This window comes from Tachysurus fulvidraco, chromosome 14 (genome assembly GCF_022655615.1).
Source record: "Tachysurus fulvidraco isolate hzauxx_2018 chromosome 14, HZAU_PFXX_2.0, whole genome shotgun sequence".
Lineage (NCBI taxonomy): Eukaryota > Metazoa > Chordata > Actinopteri > Siluriformes > Bagridae > Tachysurus > Tachysurus fulvidraco.
The window spans coordinates 10,342,485-10,364,215 of record NC_062531.1 but is presented as its reverse complement, the minus strand read 5'-3'; the positions used below and the strand labels follow the sequence as shown (position 1 = coordinate 10,364,215).

The 21,731-nt window shown below is 39.9% G+C and overlaps 2 protein-coding genes across 9 annotated transcripts in view; one reads left to right on the top strand and one right to left on the bottom strand.

Annotated features, from left to right (window-relative positions):
* The window catches only part of elavl4 (ELAV like neuron-specific RNA binding protein 4), a 68,031-nt gene extending 55,019 nt beyond the window's left edge, over nt 1–13,012 (bottom strand). For 3 of the 8 annotated variants that reach the window (XM_027166492.2, XM_027166497.2, XM_027166494.2), the window contains exons 1-2: nt 12,450–13,011; nt 11,659–11,787 (exon numbers count right to left, since the gene is read on the bottom strand). In XM_027166492.2, the coding sequence (XP_027022293.1) occupies nt 11,659–11,787; nt 12,450–12,497 (177 nt within the window). In that variant the 5' untranslated portion in view covers nt 12,498–13,011. Of the gene's footprint in view, nt 1–11,658; nt 11,788–12,449 lie in introns of all 8 variants that reach the window. The other 5 variants (XM_027166498.2, XM_047799987.1, XM_027166496.2 and 2 more) reach the window with 4 other exon arrangements.
* Nucleotides 13,013–18,131: 5,119 nt separating this feature from the next.
* Nucleotides 18,132–21,731, top strand: part of agbl4 (AGBL carboxypeptidase 4) — a 276,090-nt gene continuing 272,490 nt past the window's right edge. Inside the window, exons 1-2 of the mRNA XM_027166429.2 lie at nt 18,132–18,287; nt 20,064–20,186. Coding sequence (XP_027022230.1) covers nt 18,257–18,287; nt 20,064–20,186 — 154 coding nt within the window. The 5' untranslated portion in view covers nt 18,132–18,256. The remainder of the gene's footprint in view (nt 18,288–20,063; nt 20,187–21,731) is intronic.

The window sequence follows — 21,731 nt, the reverse complement described above, 5'->3', positions numbered from 1 at the left end:
CCTCATTTTTCATCAACCTCCCAACAACACTCATAAAAGAGAGAAAGAGAGTAAAGCAGCCTGCTTATTGTTTTAATCACATGCAGGTTTCATTTAATTATACAAGGGCCCCTCTCATAGAAGCTCATACAAACTTGAGTTAGTCCATTAACCTCTGTGTAAGTTCACAAATCTGCAGTGTGCCAGCTACTGATAGGAGCCATCGTAGTGCTTCTCCACTGCCTCCAAACTCTGCATCGCTGTTAACCCAACAGCAGAACGAGTCGAAATGCACTCCACTCTTATACGAGTTGAGTAGCCAGCTAATGACAGTCAGCTTACTGTGTGTGTTCTGGATAACTATTTTCATGTCCATTTTGTGTGGATTATTTAAAACCATTTTCTGTGCATTCTAGAAATATCTGTATACTTCATGCCTATTTATATACTGATACTACTGTATATGACCAACCATTTGGATTAAATCATTGATTATTTGGTTAATTTTTCTCAACGCCAGTTTTCTCCAACCACCTCTTAGTTCTATTTTTCAATTCTCAAAGGTTGAGAGCTTGAATCATAGGCCCACCAACCTGCCACTGCTTGGCCCTTGAGCAAGACCCTTAACATTTAGCTACTGTATATAACTATTGATATAAATTGTAAGTTGCTCTGGATAAGCGAGTCTACCCAATGTTACCGTTAACACTTTGAAGTCAATTACTTTCCTGTAACAGCACGTTTTTCTTTTCCTCTTATACTAAATTGATCTGCTGATGATTACAAATTTGAATTTATTAACGAATGATGTCATGCTCTTTAATCACTTATAGGTACATTTAATGCAATGTTCGCAAAACAGCTTAGCTGCTGATATTACGTTATATATTATGTTATAGTCGCTATAAACAGTCCCTCACGTTTTCCTCTCTTAAAAGTAATGACACCAAATCTGGGTTTGTCATGTTAACGGATTAGAAACTTTCTGATCATTCAGATTTGAATTAAACAGTGCTGTGGTATAAACAAGAATATGGTCCAATCTGCTTTATGTATAAGCCAAAACTGGCTTTGTCATTTTCCGTATACTGTCATAACGTATGACATAATGTACGGAACGAATTAAAATGTTGTAAAACCGTATTATTTTAAATGTCATTCGTGTTGAATTGCAATAGTATGCACTTGAGAAACGATGCTGAAGGAGGAAAGGGCCCTGTATGCATCATGCGATCAGTGTGGTCCTCTCTCAGTGTGTGTCTGACCAGTTGCAGAGCAGGGACAGATGGAGCGAGAGAAGTGAGGGATTAGAATGGCATTCCGTCCACGCTGAGAAGCTCGGCCTTGAGAACATGGAAGCTGTGACTTCAGCGGTTGCCTCCACCCCTACATGCTTGTGTGTGTATGTGTGTGTGTGTGTGTGTGTGTGGGTGTGTGTGTATGTGTGTGTGTGCATGTGAGTGGGTGTGCATGTGAGTGGGTGTGCATGCTTGCTGTGTTTCTGCTGTAATAAATTTCAATCATTGTGTCTGCACACATATGAAGCCTACCATAGTTAAATGCGCACAAATTAATAGACCTCCTTCGGTGTGTCATATGGGGCGTCGGCCATTTTGCCTGATTTGCTCTGTTATGCTGTATTGTGTTTGTACGGCAGGATTCATGACCACAAGCTGAACAGTCTTAAAACAGGCTAGCTAATGTAAATGACATCGTTTATCAGCTGTCAAAAAGCCATTAAAGCAAAAGGGGTCTGTGAAATGACTAACAGGCTAACAACCTGACTAATTGATTTATTTTGCATCCTGTAAAAGGGCCTTTTGTGTGCGGCCCCAGCTAATTGACGCTGAAATATATTTTCTTTTGTTTTGATGGGAGACATGTTTTGTCTAGTGAAGATGGAAGAAATAGTGCTTTATTTTTTATTTATAATGGAATAGAACATAATATTCCCTTAAGAGCTAATTTTTCAGCAACAGTCGTGTATGTAAAACATCATTTAGTGGTTGTCATTTCACACACACACACACACACACACACACACACACACACACACACACACACACACACACACACACACACACACACACACACACACACACACACACAAACATACACACACACACACACACACACACACACACACACACACACACACACACACACACACACACACACACACACACACACACACTGCCAGCATGACCACCTTGTTCTGTGTCTCTCCTTTGTTTCAGGAGTGCCTCTGATCTTACCAGCTACTGAGCTACAATTAAAGCATCCACACACACACACACACACACACACACACACACACACACACACACACACACACACACACACACACACACACACACACACACACACACACCACCACCACCACCGACACTCCTAGCCCCAGGCTCCTCTTACACTGCCTCATTTCAGTCCTCAATCGGACTAATTACATTGAACCCTGCCTGATCCATTCTGCCAGCATCCACACACACAAACACGTTTTTAAATTTGTATTGCACTTTTTAATATCTACTTCTTTTTCATTTATAATCACATCGCATCTAACCCAGGTTGTACAATTTTCCAGTTTTTGACACAAATTTACTGATTCCTAACTTTTATCCCTGAATCTAGAAATATTTTGAATACTTTTTGTTTTGCTTGCAGCAGAAGATCGAGCAGATCCTGTCAGAGACCGCTGTAAGTTAAGCACAATTGGAAGAATCACTCATACGAGCACACACGCGTACACACACACACACACACACACACACACACACACACACACACACACACACACACACACACACACACACACACACACACAGTAATCATTTTTCAATATATCAGTCAGATGACACTTGTTTATATTTAAAACCTGAGCACTACAGTATTTGAAGGTTAACAGATAACATATACCATAGACATGTTTCTGTTCTGTATGGAGACAGACCCAGTTTCCTCTTTTCATAACAAGACTTCGGCTCTATTTCAGAAACCTCTCAGTGGAGCGTGACATGCTGAAACATGCGACAGACATGGTGATAAATTTTGCGACTGATTGTGAAATTTTGTAGTTTTCACCCTCAATTTTCACCCTCTGTCATCGCAGGTTTATTTTAAGATGGCAAGGTATACACTTTATAAATCTCTTCCAAAGGTGTCAACTCGAGTTGTGTTAAAGTTGCCTCTCTTTTCAGAAGCTTCTTTTGAAACCTCTGCAACAATGTCCTTTCTTTACCACAGAGGGGTTTTAAGCATCATTGACTTCTTTTATCAACTGAGACACTGTGTGTACATTCATTAGCTTCTTGCTTTGCTTTTGTTCGGATGTAGCTGTGGGGGAAAGAGCTCATGGCATGAAGAATATAGCTTCTGCAAGAACATATTCTTATCATCTAGATATTAACAAATAAATAGATGATAAGATTTAAAGCATGTACTGTATAAGAAGAGAGATCTTTTGTTGATCGTACTGTAAATGCTATGCCAATACATATATGAGCCGTACCGACTGGTTTCTGTGAGTGTTGAGCATTCTGTCCAATCACAGACAGATATGTTTTCTTATTGGTGTGGCTAATCATGGCAGATTAATTCAGGCACATCCAGTAAGGATGCTGTTTTTTTCTTTTACACTAAACCTCTGCATAGCAGTTAAATCTTAATTTTCCTCCAAGTCAGGAAGCGCATTACACAGATTGAGCAGACAGACCTTCCTTCCAGCCTTCGATCTTTCAATAAAGGATCAATTCCCCACAGTGTCCACGATTTAAAGAACAGTTATCCTACTGTTGCTAATCAGCGGCCAAGCCTGTAAGACCACCTGCCGTTAATTTTCTGCTGCAGTTTAGAAAACACGGACCCTCTCTCACCTCAGCTCCACTACAGCTGCTGATGTCTCTGATGATGATGATGAGCCTTAAGTGTATTGAATGTGTCACATCCCACCTGCTGGCCCCATTCACACACATTACATCTAAAGAGTTCCCCATAACAATCTGCCCACTTCATTTTAGACCAGTGACTATCACAATCCTCTGCTATGATTCCAAATTCACATGTGCATCCAGTCAAATAAAGTGATTGAGTAACACAGACTGAGTAATACAGTGAACACTTCTTGTACAAGAAACAGAAAGTGCATTGAAATATTTTCAAAGTCAACAGCACCAGTTTCATTTCTTCCTGTGTGAACGTGACAGTGGCTTCAGTTCTCGTTTCATTGCCCAACACAGTAGTAAACCTTTTTGCCAACTCGACCAGCGTAACTGTCACCTCCTCACCGAGGCCCCACAACCCCATATCAATTTATCATGACAGCTTTAGTACACAACTGCCATGCTTTTGTCTCAGGTGTGTATCACGCTGTTGAACCTGGCCTTGGTTCACCTAAACCAATCACACGCTTCTCAGATGCGTGGAGTAAAAGCAAAGCGAGATGTCGAAAGAATACAGGGAAAATTCCTGTTACTCCAAAAGAACATCCATTTGTCATCATTTGTTCAGAGCTGCGGTGTTATAACTACACATTTATAATCCTTAACGGATGGGCTTTCTTTTGAAAACCAAGATTTATCTACTAATCGTTTGAAAGATAGCAGGTTATTTTAGTCTGTTAAAGAGGTCTGTTCTGAGGATCGTCTCGCCTTAATGAATGTCATAGTGAGAAATCTGTGAGCAGTGCGTATCATATACTGTTGGATGTTCCTCTTTGAGTCACTTTTTGCTAGAAGTAATAGTGAGTAAAATTTGTTCTTTCTGTTCATTGTCATGGTGTGTGGCATGCAAGGCTGGTGGCTGAGAGCACAGGCGTTGGGACGCTTGGCTGTTGGATGGCCTTTGCTATGTTTGATCCTGGTCGGTGGCTCTACACTGCGACGTGGAGGACTGCTGTGGTCCATCTGGCCAAGGCTTTAATCAGTGCTTGCCTTCGGAGGAGGGAGCTCAGGCTTGTGCACCAACCAATTTTAGAGCAGCAGCCATTACTGCATTTATAATGCACCGATCAGTTGTAAACCTTCGTTTGGAGCACAAAGGCATATAATAAACAGTTGCAACCTTGAGACAATAAAAAAGGGGCAGTGCTTTATTTTTTTCTTTCTTATTTCACAAGCAGTACTGTACCAGTTCTGTAAGTTTGGGAATTAATTGTTTGCGTTTGTACATAGAAATAGTGCACTCCGTTGTTTGAGACCTTCTGACCTCCAGAGCGAAATTAAATGGAAATTCAAGCTGTATCCGACTGCGTATCCGTTCTCCAGTCTCCTGCCCATCTCTGCTTGTTTGTACATCCTCTGTCACCTTGTCATGTCGAGCTCTGGAAAAAGCAGCATTAGTAATTCTCCACCTCCTCTCTTCCCCCTACATCCACCCCTTTACTGCTGCTCGCTTCCCCCCAAAAAAAGAGAAAAAAAAGTAATAGTGCCATAGAGTTAGACAGGAAGTCACTATAGCTCTAGAAAGAATGCCTTAAGGATTAATTATCATTTGTAACTTTTCTCTTTGCCCCAGCATCAAATGGGGTTATATCGCAGAGCAGCTATTGATGTTTTGGACAGCCTCTACTGTGGAGCATTTAGAGCTGAATACTGCTGTTAAAGAGACTGCATTATTAATGTGAAGAGAGTGCTAGCAGGGACTAACGGCTCCTCAGGGCTGCGAAGAGGACGATTAAGGGAAGCAACACCACGCCTCTGAGGTCTTCCACATCAGCCGATGCATCCCACAGACATCCATCTTTTATTCACGACAGCAAGCGCTTGCAATCCACCCCCCCAACCAACACCCCCACCCCAACCAATTAGCATATCGATAAAATGTATGGACTAAGAACCTATCAGTTTAGCGGAAGCAGCGCCGTTTGTCAACGTGTCAGCTCTCGGCCGCAACCGATCATTCAGGCCCTGGCCACATTTATCACTTTATCAGCAACCCATGAGTCATAGCAGCTTCACTCATCCAGCTCTGAGATGGCTGTCTGATTATGAGAGGTAATTAGACTAAAAAAGCCGGCGTATCGATCGGTTTAGCTTTGTGGCTTAAAGTTAGAAACAGCACAGGAATATTTTGCTCTTTCGTTTATCCCGCATTTTAAGGCTAGCATGTTATTTTCGATGCGCAACTCTGAAACAGTGGTCTGAACTGCAAAAGTCAGATAATACATCAGTCTTTGTTCCAGTCTAGGCTGAGAGAATGAGAGAGAGAGAGAGAGAGAGAGAGAGAGAGAGAGAGAGAGAGAGAGTGAGAGAGAGAGAGAGAGAGAGAGAGTTGATTAATGAGAAGCTGATTTTCTATACAGTGCAGCCGTTTTGCCTAGCTTGTCTCCAATTAACAAAAAATGTAATTACAGTATTTTAGGCAGGCTAGAGTAAAGCATCTAGTAGGTCCTGGTTCATTCTTCAGTATTTCTTGTTGCGAAACGAGCAAAAATAATCGGAAAATAGGTAGAAGACAATAAATAATCATAATAATTTCACTAGGCCTACATTATCATGGAACATTATCACACCGTGCTAGCTGGATTAACTAGGAACTGTAATTATGAAAGAACATAAAAAAAACAAAACAAAAAGAAAAACCCACCCTTGAATTTTAAACAGTAATTTACAATTTGCATGCTAGAGTATTGGTGCTACAAAAGCAGTTATTTTTTTATAGTTTTTCCCTTTGTGTAATCTGTGTTTTGATGACAGTGTTATATCACAAAGCTTTCAATTGTCAATGATTTTACCTTTATTATCTTCATTTTTATTACAGCAATTACAGAAGAAAATACTACATTGGGTTTGTGTGTGTGTGTGTGTGTGTTTGTGTGTAGGTGGGTTTTTGGTTGGGTGGTTGGGTGTGTATCTATTCCTTTGGAGCCCTCCTGCCCACTCACTGCCCTCCTGTTGCTGCTGAAATAACAGGCTTTTTTCTTCCAGGTCAAAGTACCTGCATACACCATGCTGACCCCTCTCTCAGTCACTGCTCCCTTTGTTTTCTATTCAAAGAGTGTGTTTGTGTGTGTGTGTGTGTGTGTGTGTGGGTGGTGGTGGTGGTGGGGGTTTGCTGTCTAATTCCACGCGTTTCATGGCATCCAGCCATCTCCCTTTCGTCCTCATCGTCAGATAGCGCTATAGCGGTGCAAACAGTGGCAAAATGACAGCAAGGCAGTGTTGCTGTAAGCTGTAGTCTGCTGTTCTGCGATTCATCATCCGATAATTTCAGGTTCTCGCTCCGATTAGCGCTGTATAGAGGGCCGTCTCTCTGGTACATGCCACCTGTCTCCTTCAGGAAATTGGGAACTGAGGCTGGACTGGAGTGGGCTGCTCTGTTTCTCCCTCTGCCTGGCTGGACACCTGCTCCCCACCTCACACTGACCACATCCAGCATGTCTCTTTATCGAACATATTCAGCCACTCTCTTTTTATTTCACTCCCTTGTTTTTTTGTAATTCAGAATAGCGACACTTTTATTTAATAGCAACAATTTATCCCTCACTAGTTAAATATTTTCTAAATCAAATATTCACACGTCTTTCTGTGCTCCTGTTCCAATTCTAGTTTAAGCTCTGTCCTTGTATGCTGTCCAACATATCTTCACTTCCTGTCGTTCGGCGTAATTGAAAGAAGAGAGGATAAATCGTTTATGGAGGAGTCTGAGCGGCCAGGTGATGGAACTGATACAATCTTGAGAACAGAAAGGAATCGTCACTTTGTAGTTCGGCCAGACTGATTTTTGGGACCTGTGCTTCTTTTTTCTTTACTATTTAACAACACAGTTCATTCATGCCAGCTTTGATGTCTTAAACTAGTGTACTAAGTCTTTAAGCAGTGCTTAAGTTGTATTTGAAAGGAGGTCTATGTGATGTGAATAATAGGGACTTCTTTAATGCCATTTCACGGCTCTGGAGTTACAGTTCATCCGTGTGTGATGCTCACGTGTGTGAGTGTGTGTAGTGACCTGTGGTTGACCTACAGCTTTAATAGTTGCTTCCTGTTTCTGTCATTTAAAATCAAGTTGTGTTCTGCCAAAGAGTGTTAATATAACTGGACACTGAGAGTCACATGTTGTACCTTTTTTTTTCTCATAAAAAAGGAAAATTAAGTATAATGATAATCATTTAGCTTGTAAAAAAAATAATAAATAGAAAAATATAATGGCGCAATGCTGATGGGTATGAAAACGATTAAACCTCAAAGAAACGGCTAGTGAAATCTGAAATAAAAAATAAAAACTGTATTTTCATGCAGGAACATGATCGAGTGCAATCTACTGCTATTGTGCTAAAATGCGTGCGTAGTTGATGAGTCTGCTTCCCTGGATGCTTTGCCTCTCTTACACATAGAAATGCATCTACACACATGCACGCACACACACACACATGCACGCCTATTGCGGCTTTGTGCGTAGTAGAATGCCGCACCTGGTCGTGGATCAGTGGGCCTGGGCTTGAGCAGCACAAATGAACTAATTTCCTGGGCTACATTAAGCAGAGAAACAGTGCAATCACAGCAGGAGGAGCTGCTCGGCCCGGCAGATGGGCCGAGCTAATCACTGTTGTGAAATAGAGCTGACCCTGCCTGTCTCGAACACTGCCAACAGACATTTGCCAATCGCTCCACAATTCCCCCACCTCACTGCTTGCCTCTCTGCTCTTTTAAATGAGTTTAGGGGAAATCATAACCTTCTCAGAATGGCTGAAAATGAAGTTAGAAAAAAACACCCAGTGAGAAGAAAGAGCTATAAAAGTGCACCATGCGTGCGCGAATGAATTTCCTCATCAGAATCACACTCTTACAAAAACCCCACATGCAGTTTGTTTTCTATATGCAGCGTTGTCTGGCCACTCAGCTACTCGCCTTTGGGCACCGTGTTTTCATCACAACACATTTCCCATTACTGGTTCTTTTCACGCTTTCGGAAACATTTGCTTTTCCATGTTGAATATGTACCAGTGCTGGGAATCAAACTATGCTCAATGTAGCACAGCATGTGGAGCACCGGTCATGTGTCACCAGCTCTCCATCCAAAAAAGCTCTGTATTTGTTGCTCCTGACTGAATGCCATTTGAGTGTTTCGCCAGCTTTCGGTGAAATCGTGAGCTGGGGTGGCACGGTGTTCTAATGCGACAGCCATTAGCTGCTGTGCTAATGAACTGCTTTTTGCTCAAACACTGTATATTAATGGCAACTTCATTATCATGATGCACTTGTGATTTATTGATTCTTTCAATGCACCATTCATTTTAATAATTACACACTCTCTGTTTCATCCTGGTTGATGGATATATATCCTTTAAGCAAAATTCTGGATATCGCATCGATATTATCTATCTATCTATCTATCTATCTATCTATCTATCTATCTATCTATCTATCTATCTATCTATCTATCTATCTATCTATCTATCTATCTATCTATCTATCTGTCTGTCTGTCTGTCTGTCTGTCTGTCTGTCTGTCTGTCTGTCTGTCTGTCTGTCTGTCTATCTATCTATCTATCTATCTATCTATCTATCTATCTATCTATCTATCTATCTATCTATCTATCTTATTCAACAATCCTACACAATACAATTATGTGCACTGTGGAAGAGGATATATATCAAATATTTTCGATTTCATGCTTCTTTTTTTTACACGCTTTCTGAGCAAAGTCTAATGCATATAAAAAGCTTGTGCATTAATTTGGTGGAAATCTGTGTCTGCTTCATGAAACACGCTTGCAGATAGCCTCTTACCTCCTGCCTCACACTGTTCTAATGTATGCAAATGATCTGGCTTCACTTAATGAAGGTACCATTAATCACAGTAACGATGGTCTGTTTTAACCCGCTTAATTATCTGAAACACGTTTAAATATAAGAATTGTGTATACTTTTTTTTATTCGCCAAGCTGATGCTCAGCATAGCATATCCGAATACACGTTCACGTTCCTGAGCACCTCAACAATAAATGGCTAAATCTTTTTATTCATTAAAAATGTTCTGGATATTTTGGAGTTCTCAGTACATTTGGTGCATTGGCATCCAACAATGAACCAATAACACAAAGCAGAAGCTTTATAATTGTATGATATGTTAGTAAACTCTATCTGTGTACTAATTTCAGATAATAGAAAGGATTTTCTTTCTGCCCATTTCCCAAGTGAAGGCATAAATCATGCAAAGCGTTCTTGTACTGTTACTAATTTATGATGCATTGATTGAGCTGGAGATGCTTGGCTTGCTTTCTTCAGCAAAATTAGAATTTATAACAGAAACCCATGGCTACAAACATAAGAGGATGATTCTTATTCAAAAATGTTTTTTTTAGTTTGATTATTTTTATTTCAATTTAATTGATTTATTTTTCTTACAAAATCATTACAGACAATAAAAAAAATTCTGTTGTGTTTAGAAAATGCACAAACTTACATGCACACAAGGGTTTTCAAGGAAGGATCTCAGTATCTTCTGCCTCTGGTAAACACTGCTTAGCTGCTAAGCCAAACACACATCAGGCCATTGCAGCATATGTGTGTGTTTGTGTGTGTGTGTGTGTGTGTGTGTGTGTGTGTGTGTGTGTGTGTGTGTGTGTGTGTGTGTGGGGGTGTGTGTGTGTGTGTGTGTGTGTGTGTGTGTGTGTGTGTGTGTGTGTGTGTGTGTTGGCAGAGGAGCTCCAGCACAGTCACTATTGCGGTGTTTTGTGTAAGAAAGTGCTGCAGCTTCAGGCAGTCTGATCCTGTTTTGTGGGGAACGAGAGCCCATCACAGATTAGACACCCACAGCTCCATGTCGATTTAATACACTGAGTCAGGGATTTACTTTTAATCGACCGTCACATACCGTACCAGTAAGTCATGGCTTGCCTTCACTGCACTGGCTTTCTTTTTCCTCATCAAAATCTGCTCTCATATCCAGAAAGACCAAAGCAATTGTCAGCACAGTGCTTATTCGGTGTGAATGAAACAATTCTGATTAACGTGGCAAGCGACCTGTTGTAGTGTATTGCGTTTTCAGTTGTGTATTGGATTCTTATATGTGGTAGAATGTTCTGAGCATGTGTAGATTTTCAAAAGATTGAACTAATCTCAATCTTCTATCATTGCATTCTTTCTTTAAGTGAAAACCATTAAACAGCTAAAATTGCCTGATGTTATTTATATATTTGCTTATGTGCCTTTAAAAATAAGCATACATTGCCGTAAAGAACATATGAACGTATGAACACATTATAAAATGCTGTCCCACAATGCAGCATGCTGAAACACTTTCACTTCAACAAGCTGCCTCACTCTAAAAGGGTTTTGTGCACAAAGATGGATGACTGAAAAAAAAAGTTTAAAAATTCAAGGACATGTCTTGTGCAATCCACTTACGCTTCACCTACAAGCCACCTTTCATTTCCCAATACAACTAGTTGCATGCATACACAAACACACCCACGCTAAGATACACACATGCTTTCGTTTTCAGACACACAAAGTATAAACACAAACTGCATGCACAAAGTAGTCAATAACTGTTCCCTCGCTTTCTGTCACTGCTATTAATGTTAGCGGTATAAATAGTCATTACACAAGTAAGCATGAAAGCAGTTTCTAAACAAAGCCTCAGGGCTGCAGTCATTTGCCTAAATTGAATAACTTCCTTCTAATAATACTTTTGTTTTTCTTTCATTCTCTGACACACACGCATCTGTCTATCCTCTTACCCCCAGTGACCTGGCCCCCGGGTGGCTGGATGGATCGTGGGGTAAAAGCAGGGAGCCCATGCCTGGGACGGAGCCTTCAGCCTGGGCTAGTGCCGAGTACTGGGAGTACCTTACCATCATCTTCAGATACTGCTTGCAAGGTGCACGATTGCACACAGGACGAGACAAAGAAACAAAAAGAGGAAAAGAGAGAAAGAGGGGAAAAAATAGAATGGTAAAAAGAGAGGGAGCAAAAAAGAAAGAAGGATATAGATGAGAGGACAGAGTGAGAAGGGTGGACAGCGACAGCGGTAGGCAGCCGTGTGCTCTCGTTCACGCTTGTGCTAGCACGCTCGTACACACGCGCACACAGATACACACAAACACACACCCACACACTCACAAACACATGCACACACAGTGTGAGCCCCAGATGGGCAAGTCATCAAGCAAGCTCAGCAGTTAGAACCATCTTGCTTTGAGTAAATGAGAAAATGAAATGATTGTGTGTGTGTATGTGTGTGTGTATGTGTGTGGTGGGAGAGAGACAGTGAGTATAAGCTCTCATGTATTACGAAGAGCTGTGCTGCTCTCTCTCCATCCTCAAACAGCCCTGGATCTAAACCAACTACACACTCACTCTGTCCCTGGACATGAAGCTCAGCCCTTGCAGCTGCCATGTTCTATAAGCATGGGTACGTTAATATAACACAGACACACAGAACGGCACACCCGAGGGGATGGTTGGCGACATACACACGCACACACTGAGAGAAGCGAGGTGAAGGAAGAAGTAAATCGCGTGGCTTTACCTCATTGCTCAACAAAGCGGCGTTCAGGGTTCGGCTGATTTCGAACATCTTGGTTATCAGCGACTGTTTCGTTTTTGTCCTCTCGCCTCTGTGTGCTTGCTCTAGTGGCTGTCCGTCAGTGGAAGTCTCCCTTCCTTTTGCACTGTCTCTACCGGAAACAGGGAACAGTCCCAGCCAAAGAAAAAGGAATCAGATTTAAAAAAAAGGAGAAAGGGAGGGAAAAATCCTCTAAATGGACTGTTTTGCTTGGATGTATTTTGTCCGCTTTCACGCCCTGTATTTGGTGCACCTCTCTTAAATGTGCAGCTCGTGCCCTGGCTCACGGCACACAACTGAAGAGTCAATATATTTTTTTTTATCTCCCCAGAGTCAGCACATTAAAACAAGCAGCCGGTCTGGCGGGCTTCTTTCCTTATCTGTCCCCCGCACACTCACTCGCACAATGCGCTCCGATCCACACACTGCTCTCTAGCAGATTACTCCGTCCCAAAACATAGCTCTTAGTTTAAACTCCTCTCTCTCTAGCTCCCCCTCGACCCTATCCCTCTTTTTCTCTCTCCTTCTTCTCCCTCCCTTCCAGTCTCTCTCTCTCTCACTCAATCCTCCCCCTCCTTCCTTTCCGTCTCCCTCTCTCTCTCTCTTTCTCTCCATCTCTCTCTGGCGATCACGCTCTCCTGCAGCAGTTCGCAGTGTTACCACAAGGTGAGAAGACTGTTCTAACAAATGTAACACGGGCACATCTGCTTTCTCGTCGGTGCCTTGCTCCCGAGCGTCAGGCTCGGCTCAGTGCTCCTGCTGCTCTGAGGGTGCGCAAGATGTTTGGCCCGTTCTCGACTCCATTTTCACCTACCTTCCTCGCTTCGGCTACATTTGATCTATGCAGAACTCTGCACTCTGCTTTAATGCAGCAAGAACATTAACAACACTCTGGATACCAGAGCCATGCCTCTGGGGTATGTAGGCATCATTTGAAAAAATAAATATTCCTTCAGAAATATAGAAGTATATGGTGTGGAGTGACAGGTTATACTGACTTCTGATTCAGGGTGTACTGTATTAACACACAGCCAAAATCACATGTAGAATACAAGGCTTTTTTACTGTTGCTGTAATACTGACCTCAGTGAAATTTTTTATTCAATTTCATGTTCAATGAAATTTCAGTTTCAATGCATCATTTAAATCAACAGCTTTAAAGCAACAATATATTCTTATATTCAAAAAATCCTAAATCTAAATAAAATAGCCATCTTTTATATACTATACATGTATACAGCTTTTATACTATACAGAATTTTTAGCTAAGGATGCTATTTACTTTAGCTTTAATTCATTCATAGTAATCAATAAAAAAATAATAATTACCTTACCATGTTCATTTATTGAATAAATACAATGGAAACAATGAAAATGCCTCATGTCTCAAATGAAAGCAAATGCTAACTAAATAAAGCGGTAAAATCTGAAAGCAGTGTGTCTTAGTAAAAACTTACAAGTACTAATAGTTTGAATAAAGTAAACATGTTAATCTCTATCATGACTTCAAGTAAGTTTTATTATTGATTTTAAAGCAACACGAAGCTGTATTTTTCTGAAGAAGGTAAATGAAGTTAGATTATAAAAAAGATTTTAATAGTAGCCTATTTGTGAATAAATATGTTTCTGCTTTTTATCTATTAGCTACATTGGATTCATGGATACCATATGGAAACTCTTCCTTTTTAGTCTTGTTTCAATGTAATTTTTAGATTTTTTAATCAACTCAAGGTTTTTTACTAGTCTGATGCATGCTCTCAGGCTATGAATATAAAAAAATGACCTCATTTTAATTTGATTTGGTCATTATCCCAAAATATCAGTGACAAGCTATGAGGTCAGACTTGATTCACAGATGCAACGTGATGATCTAATACTGAGCAGTTACTAAGAGATTGCACAGCACTTAAAACAAACCTGGAAAATTGAATATTTGTAGTATCTATATAAAATGGTTCATTATTTTTGCTTTAAATGAGAAGCATACATTTCTGAGGTGGTTTAAAATTGATATTTTTGGTGCGAATGCAGCCAGCTCAGTGAGTTTCTCTGTGCGTATAGTGCAGCATGCTTTGGTCTTCATGCCATAGGAGAGGCAAGTGTCCAGTTAATAGCAGTCTAGTGACACCAGCCCATCTGTTAGGGTGGACTGCAGCCAATGGCAAGACAGAGAAAGCGAGGGGGCACAGTGCCATGTTCTTTTAATGGAGCTGTTTTTTTTTTTGTTTTTTTTTAATTATATATTTCTGTGTGTCCCAGCATGCATGCCTGAGAGTGTGTGGATTTGTATATGTGCTTGTGTACTATGATTGGTTGCCACATGATTCGTGGGGTCTGCTGCTTGATTTCAGTGTCAGCTGTCTCTCATCCCTGCTCTTCTGTCCGCTCCGGTCCCCGGAGGCATCTGATTGCTGTCGCCATAGTGACTCTATGTGTCTTCCTGAAGCCTGCTCGAAGCCTGGTCTCCCCTGCGGACGGCTTTCTCCATGCATGACCTACCGTTTGCAGAGTGGCTACATGCACTCTGTCCCCAAATGGTCAAGTTAAAAAGGGTTTCCCTGTATACAACTAAAAACACAGTTCCCAAAGGAAGCACACACATACTGTACAGACAACAATATTAATTTAATTTTCTTGTGTATCTTTCAGTATATGTTGGACAATAAATGAAAAAACCCAAATGGCTAAATTTTTTTAATAAACTTTTGTCTCATATAATGAGATATTGGTGAGTTGAGTGAAACATTAAATGGGGCTACATCTGATTTTGATGTGAAAAGCCATTACGTCTCAGGAGAACCAATTAAAGAAATGTGAGGATCAAGAAGTGGACTGTACTTTTCTTGTGCATAGTTTGAACTTTGCTCATGAATTGTGTGATTGATGTGTTGATTAAATTATCTGTTCAGTGATGACAGGAACGGCGCAGTGGAGAGATGAGGAAGAAAAGGCAGATTCAGCTCCTGCAGGCACATCATAATTGTCAAAAGAATACCCGCAGAGATTCAGCATGCTCTGAAACACTCTTCTGTGCTTGAGTAGGCTGGCAACTTATAGCACTTGAACGTTCGCTGGGGATGCAAACATAAAAAAAAAAAGAATTTCAATTTGCACATATTTCAATCACTTGACATTGCTTATATAAATCAACAACCTTATCAAAGACATACATATTTATGGAACCGTCTAACTGATGACAAGATGTGACACCACATGACTGACAGCCATTCTATTTTTCAGTATCGTCCAGCAGAATAGCCAGTAACCACTTTTTGGTCCTCAAGATTCTGTCTTATTTGAGTACCTTGTCTACTTCCAGCATGCGGCTAGGTAAGCTGGGAATTAACAGGAGAGCAAGTGTGAGGTTGGACCTTCCTGAGATGCTGGCTTACAGACAATCATTTAAAGACTAATAAAAAAACAGGAGCATTAATAGAACATAAATAGGGTCTTTCTTGATTATGCTTAATAGCACACAGTCCCTATACTATGCTCCAATAGTTCAGAAATTCATATAAGAGACCTACAGTAGGCTATCATTCATGAAGGATATGGCAATTTTGAAATGTACAGTGGATGATGCCAATTTCTGACAATGCATTGACAGTGAATAATTTTCTGTTGTGGTTCTGTCTGGTAGTTTTCTTGTAGTGTACCACACTACCTGTCTGGTAGTTTTCTTGTAGTGTTTTATACAATATGTCATATTTGCAAATGGAAAAATTAAGGTTAAAGCCAATAAAATAGCAATGGTGTCATTGTAAGTACAGTGGTACAGTATGTATTAAATGAAGAAGTAAGAATTAATAATTGTTAAATAAATGATAAATTAAGATTATTAGTGTTTAAGATTACGAAAAATTAATATTTATGTAGTGTTCAGTGAATAATAATGAAATACTATGAATACTATGGAATATGAATAATAATAATAATAATAAAAAAAATTGAACAGCACATGAAGTAACGATTTGGGTGAAATCTACACAAGCATAGCCCGAGCGATGTTGTGATATATTTTCTATTCAACCCAAACATGTACATTTACATTACTGTCATTTGGCAGATGCCCTTACAATATACATTTATCTCTAGTATACAACTGAGCAATTGAGGTTTAAGGGCCTTTCTCATGGCCTAACAGTGGCAGTTTGGTGGCCCTGGGATTTGAAATCTCAACACACATCAGGGTTGTGCATATGTTACATCAATGATATATAAAATACTGATGGACTCAAATACATATTCATGTTCAAATATGCTAAAATGTTCTCCTACCCAAATCCTACAGCAAGTCTGACCCCATCAGTCAGTCTAACTCACTCTCAGAGCAATGCTTCAGTTATGAAAATACAGTATATATAATATATGACCAATTTAGGACCTTGGTGAAAGAACAGTTTTGCACCTTTACGAAAAGGTTTGGTAGAATATCGGTTTTTATAAAAAAAAAAAAAAACTTGCAATGTTAGCTTAGTTTTCCAAGCTCACTATAATATCTAGATGAATACAACAACAATAATCAACATTTTGGGAAATTCTTCTCTAATGTCCTTCTAATCAGCAATTCTGAATATAGCAATATCGGATTTTGAGAAAAACAGACAACAGGTAATTGTGTTTTCAATTGGGATAATTCTCGAATTATTATTAAGGCTACAATGTTTTGAGACATGAATATATTTTAGGTGCTAATAACGGATCCTCTGCACAAAAATGAGGCGATATTGTTGGGTCCGAAGTGAATCATCATTGTGTGGTTTGCCAAAATACTCAAGTACAGCCAATGAGTACACTACATAAAGTGTGTTTAGTATATTCACAGTATGTGACGGCCAAATTGTGATGGCTAGACAACTGGTTCAGGACATTCCCAGGATGCTGTGGTTAGTGGTCCAAGGAACGACAACCAGTGAACCAGCTTATCATGGAAATCTATGGTTCTTTGATAAAATCCCCCAGAAAAGCTACAAATTGCTGAAAAACTTAACCCTGGTATGATAGAAAGGTGTCAGAACACACTTAAAGGATCTGCTGCTAATATCTTGGTTCCAACTCAGAGGACAGAACTGTCACCCATATGAGGATGGGTTCCCCTTTGAGTCTGGTTCCTCTCAAGGTTTCTTCCTTTACCATCTAAGGGATTTTTCCTTGCCACTGCTGCCTGAGTCACCTCAGACTTGCTCATTGGGGATAAATACATACACATTGTGAACTATATATATATATATATATACGTATACACGTATATATATATATACGTATATATATATATATATATATACGTATATATATATATGTATATAATCTTGAATTTTTTTTATCATATTACTTCTTTATACTACTAATATATTACTTATATTATTCCTTATGTTAACCTTCTGTTCTATGTTTATATTCTGTAAAGCTGCTTTGAGACAATGTCTATTGTAAAAAGCGCTATACAAATAAACCTGAATTGAATTGCATTGTTTGTTGTGCATATACAGTACAATACAGTAATTTTACACGATTTATGAAGAATTTATTCACAACGTATATGTTTGTTTTTATATATGCTTTATGTGTGAATGGATTAAACCGTGGTGCTTGCTGAGAGACATCCGCGGAGCTGGGGGAGCTAACGTGCTAATCCCCTGCATCCTTTAGCCTGCGGGTGACGTCAGTGCCTCTCGCGCGTTCTCCTTTTCGCGGGTCGCTTAGTGTGTTGTCTTGGCAACGCGCGTGCAGCGTCGGCGTACCTGCCAGCTGCTGGAGAAGCGGAAAGGAAGATGGAGGAGAACGTTAGAGACCCCGATACTGGTGTGTAAACACAAAGCAGTATCTGCGTTACACCTTTGACAACAACACGCACATACCGAACGGCATTAGCATGAACAAGATGCTGCTGGTTTTGTCGGTCAGTGCATGGTGTAATGATATTCACACCAGCTGTAAACATTGGCATGTTTGCTAACATTAGCCACGCATGCTAACGGTGACACATGAACATGAGTTTGGCTGTTAGAGTGTTTCGTCTCTGTGTATGTGAAAGTGTTATTACTGTATTTATGATGCCTGGTACTTTGTGTCTGCTGATGTTTAACCGTTCCTGCTTTAGTTGTGGCCAAATTCCCTCTAATTCATGAATAAAGACAGTTACATCTCATAGCTATTTGTTTACTATGAGTGTTAATTTGGTGCTTTCAAAAATTGCCCGCGCTCAGAATAGCCATGTAATAAACAGATTTATTTTGGAACGATTGACAAGAGCTACTTTTGACCTGGAAGCGTTTATTAGAATCGCTGAAAGACCAAAAACTTTGGGCAATTTGTCTATGTGTTAAATAATCTGTACGAGAGGCGTTTCTTAAAGTGCTGTGTATAATCAAGCCGCAGCTCAGGTGAAAGAGAGAGAGAGAGAGAGAGAGAGAGAGAGAGAGAGAGAGAGAGAGAGAGAGAGTGTGTGTGTGTGAGAGAGAGAAAGAGAGTGAGAAAGAATGAGAGAGAGGGAGAGAGAGAGAGAGAGAGAGAGAGAGAGAGAGAAAGAGAGCGAGAGAAAGAGAGAGAGACTTTTACTTATGTTACTGAACATTTAAGGCAATTTTGTTCTTTACGTTGGTGGATAGTTTTTGTATAGTGTATGTAATTTTTGCATTTCAAACTTGGTTCTATTAGGCAACAGTCTGTCCTATGGGATGGAGGGTCACCTTTGGTTTTTATTTATTGATCTATTTTTTAATTACTTTACTAAAACGGAATCTCGTGCCTGAGGAACAAAATAAACTTAAATGCACATAACAGAATGTAATAGTTTTGTTCTTTACACTGTCTTTTAGATGTCTAAGGCTTACTGTTACTGGGCTATATTATGTGTTTCCACGTTGGAGTCATTTCCATGCAGATAGATATGAGCAAACACAGCAGTGCGCTATGAGATTACAAACTTTCATTTGGTACTCAGTAGCTGTGAGAGTTACTAATGTACACAATCAAGTCTTTTTTTTAAATTCCTTCAAGGATTCTGTAACACTGAGCAAACTAATAATCTCTTTTGGTCTGTATTGAATATTTGAGTATAACTTCTTTGTATAGTCTTGTGTTGGAGACATTTTTTATGCCTCCATACGACTTTCTTAGACTATCATATCAAATGATTGCCACCTCTAATTTCATTCTAGTTGTTTATTTTTCTCAGCATAAATCTAAAGTGTGATATAATCAGAGTTCAATCTAAGATCAAGACATCAGATCATTAAAAATCTTACATCTAACACATGTTAATAATTTTAATCTGGAAATGCACAGATACAACACAATATTGATTTCAGAGCTATGGGTATAATCTGAAACCTGATAATAACTATATAATAAACATGCCGTCCTTTTAAAAATGTTGATCTGTATTTTTAAACTTTTGTGTCCACTGGTTATTCGCATAATTTATGTTCTGACAGTGAGGATCACACTGAAGATGAAATATGTCAAATCTGTTAAATATTCTCAGCATGAGATTGCTCAAATCTGTTCTGCATTCTGAAGCTTCATCTGTGATTGCTCTCTTTGGCTGAGTCAAATGCTGGGCTGTGTGTTTTACAGGCAGTGAGACAGGAGGAGATGATGCTTTGCTGGGGAATGTGAGCAAGCTGACGGTCACTCCTCCAGGACACACAGGAGTGGCCAGAAAAGGACACCTTGTCTTTGATGCCTGCTTTGAGAGTGGTGAGTAGGCTGATTCTGAATGTTTAGAGCTCACTGTCCCAAGGTTCATTTTCTTCTCTGCACTTCTTCTCTGTCACAAAGCATAGCACTAACAAACTGAGATTATTTACTGTAGAAAGCCTCTATGGCCAGTGCAATATTTTTGACTGTTTTGAGTGATTGTGTTTGAAAGAAAATTTGGAATTTTTAGAAACTTTGTCTGAGTTCCTTGGTCATTACAGCAGTACAAGCTGTCTCACTGCAAAGACGCTTCAGATGTGGGAATGAAATGCTGTCTTTTGTTTCTGAATAAAGATGCATCTGCGGTATATCACACCATAGATTGTGATTAGTGCCTAAGTTTTAAAAAGCATTAAAATATAAATGTTGAATGATCAGTGTTTGAATCAGTAGATTATGAGTCAAAGTACCCTTTATTGTTGGTAGTAGGTACTGGTTTTCTGGGTGATTTCAGTGTGTCCGTGTATTTCAGCGCCTATATCGGTAAATATCAAAATATTGGTGAAGCTTCCCAAAGCACTCTTGTGTTGCTAACAAATACTAAGTATTCATAAACCAGTTGTATCATGCTCCACCTGCATGCTTGACATTGTAATGTGCCTTATGTATGCCAGATCTGTGTTCACAATGACTGTAACATTTTTTTTAATATGCAGTTGTCCTATTATAACATTTTGTGTGTTCTAAATTGTCTGAAGTGTATGAATAGTTTTGTGTGATTGTGCACTGGGATGGGTTGGCACCCAGTCCAGAGCGTTCCCCATCTCAGAGCACAATCACACACACATAGGATACTCTAGGCTCCAGGTTCAATGGCAACCATGTGAAGGATAAGTAGATGGATGGATCTTCCAGCTTCAATGTGTCTTGGCCCAGATTCTACAAATCTCTGGAAATGTACTGGATGACAATGACCCAGGGTTAACTATTTCAAGTGAAAAGGCTTTATGTGTTCAGCCTGGTCGAGATCCGCTGACTGTGAAGGCCACAGCATATGATTTTCATACGCATTAAACCTTTCATTGACCCTCGTTCCCTGTGGCTGGGTTGTTGTGATCTTAGAAGAGAGCACTCCCACTCCTTTCAGGATAGAAATGTTTGATTGTAGGACAAAGGTCAGAATAACTTTTTATGGATGTGCGCTGACCCTTCCCTTTAAGGGGACAAGCGGATCCAAACCCTGACAGCGAAATGTCCTTCATGCTAGGCTTCGAACTTCCTCCTTGTTGTGGTCATGCGTTCAGGCTTATACCGTAGCATTATCTTGTCATGTGCCATACATTAGGGCTGTATGCAGGCCCTTAATTTCACCCTCACCCTTTTCTGCATTTTATGATATTTTCTAATAAACATATGCAAAATATAAATAGAATAAGTACTTCAGACCCTAACCAGAATAAAGCAGTTACTGAAACTTATAGAACAAATGAATGAATGAGTAAAATCCAATACATTGTACACCAGATGCACTCCAGTATGCTCCCACTTTAAAGCTTCATAGCTAACCACCCGCTCCTCCCGACTCATGATTTTATTTTACAGTGT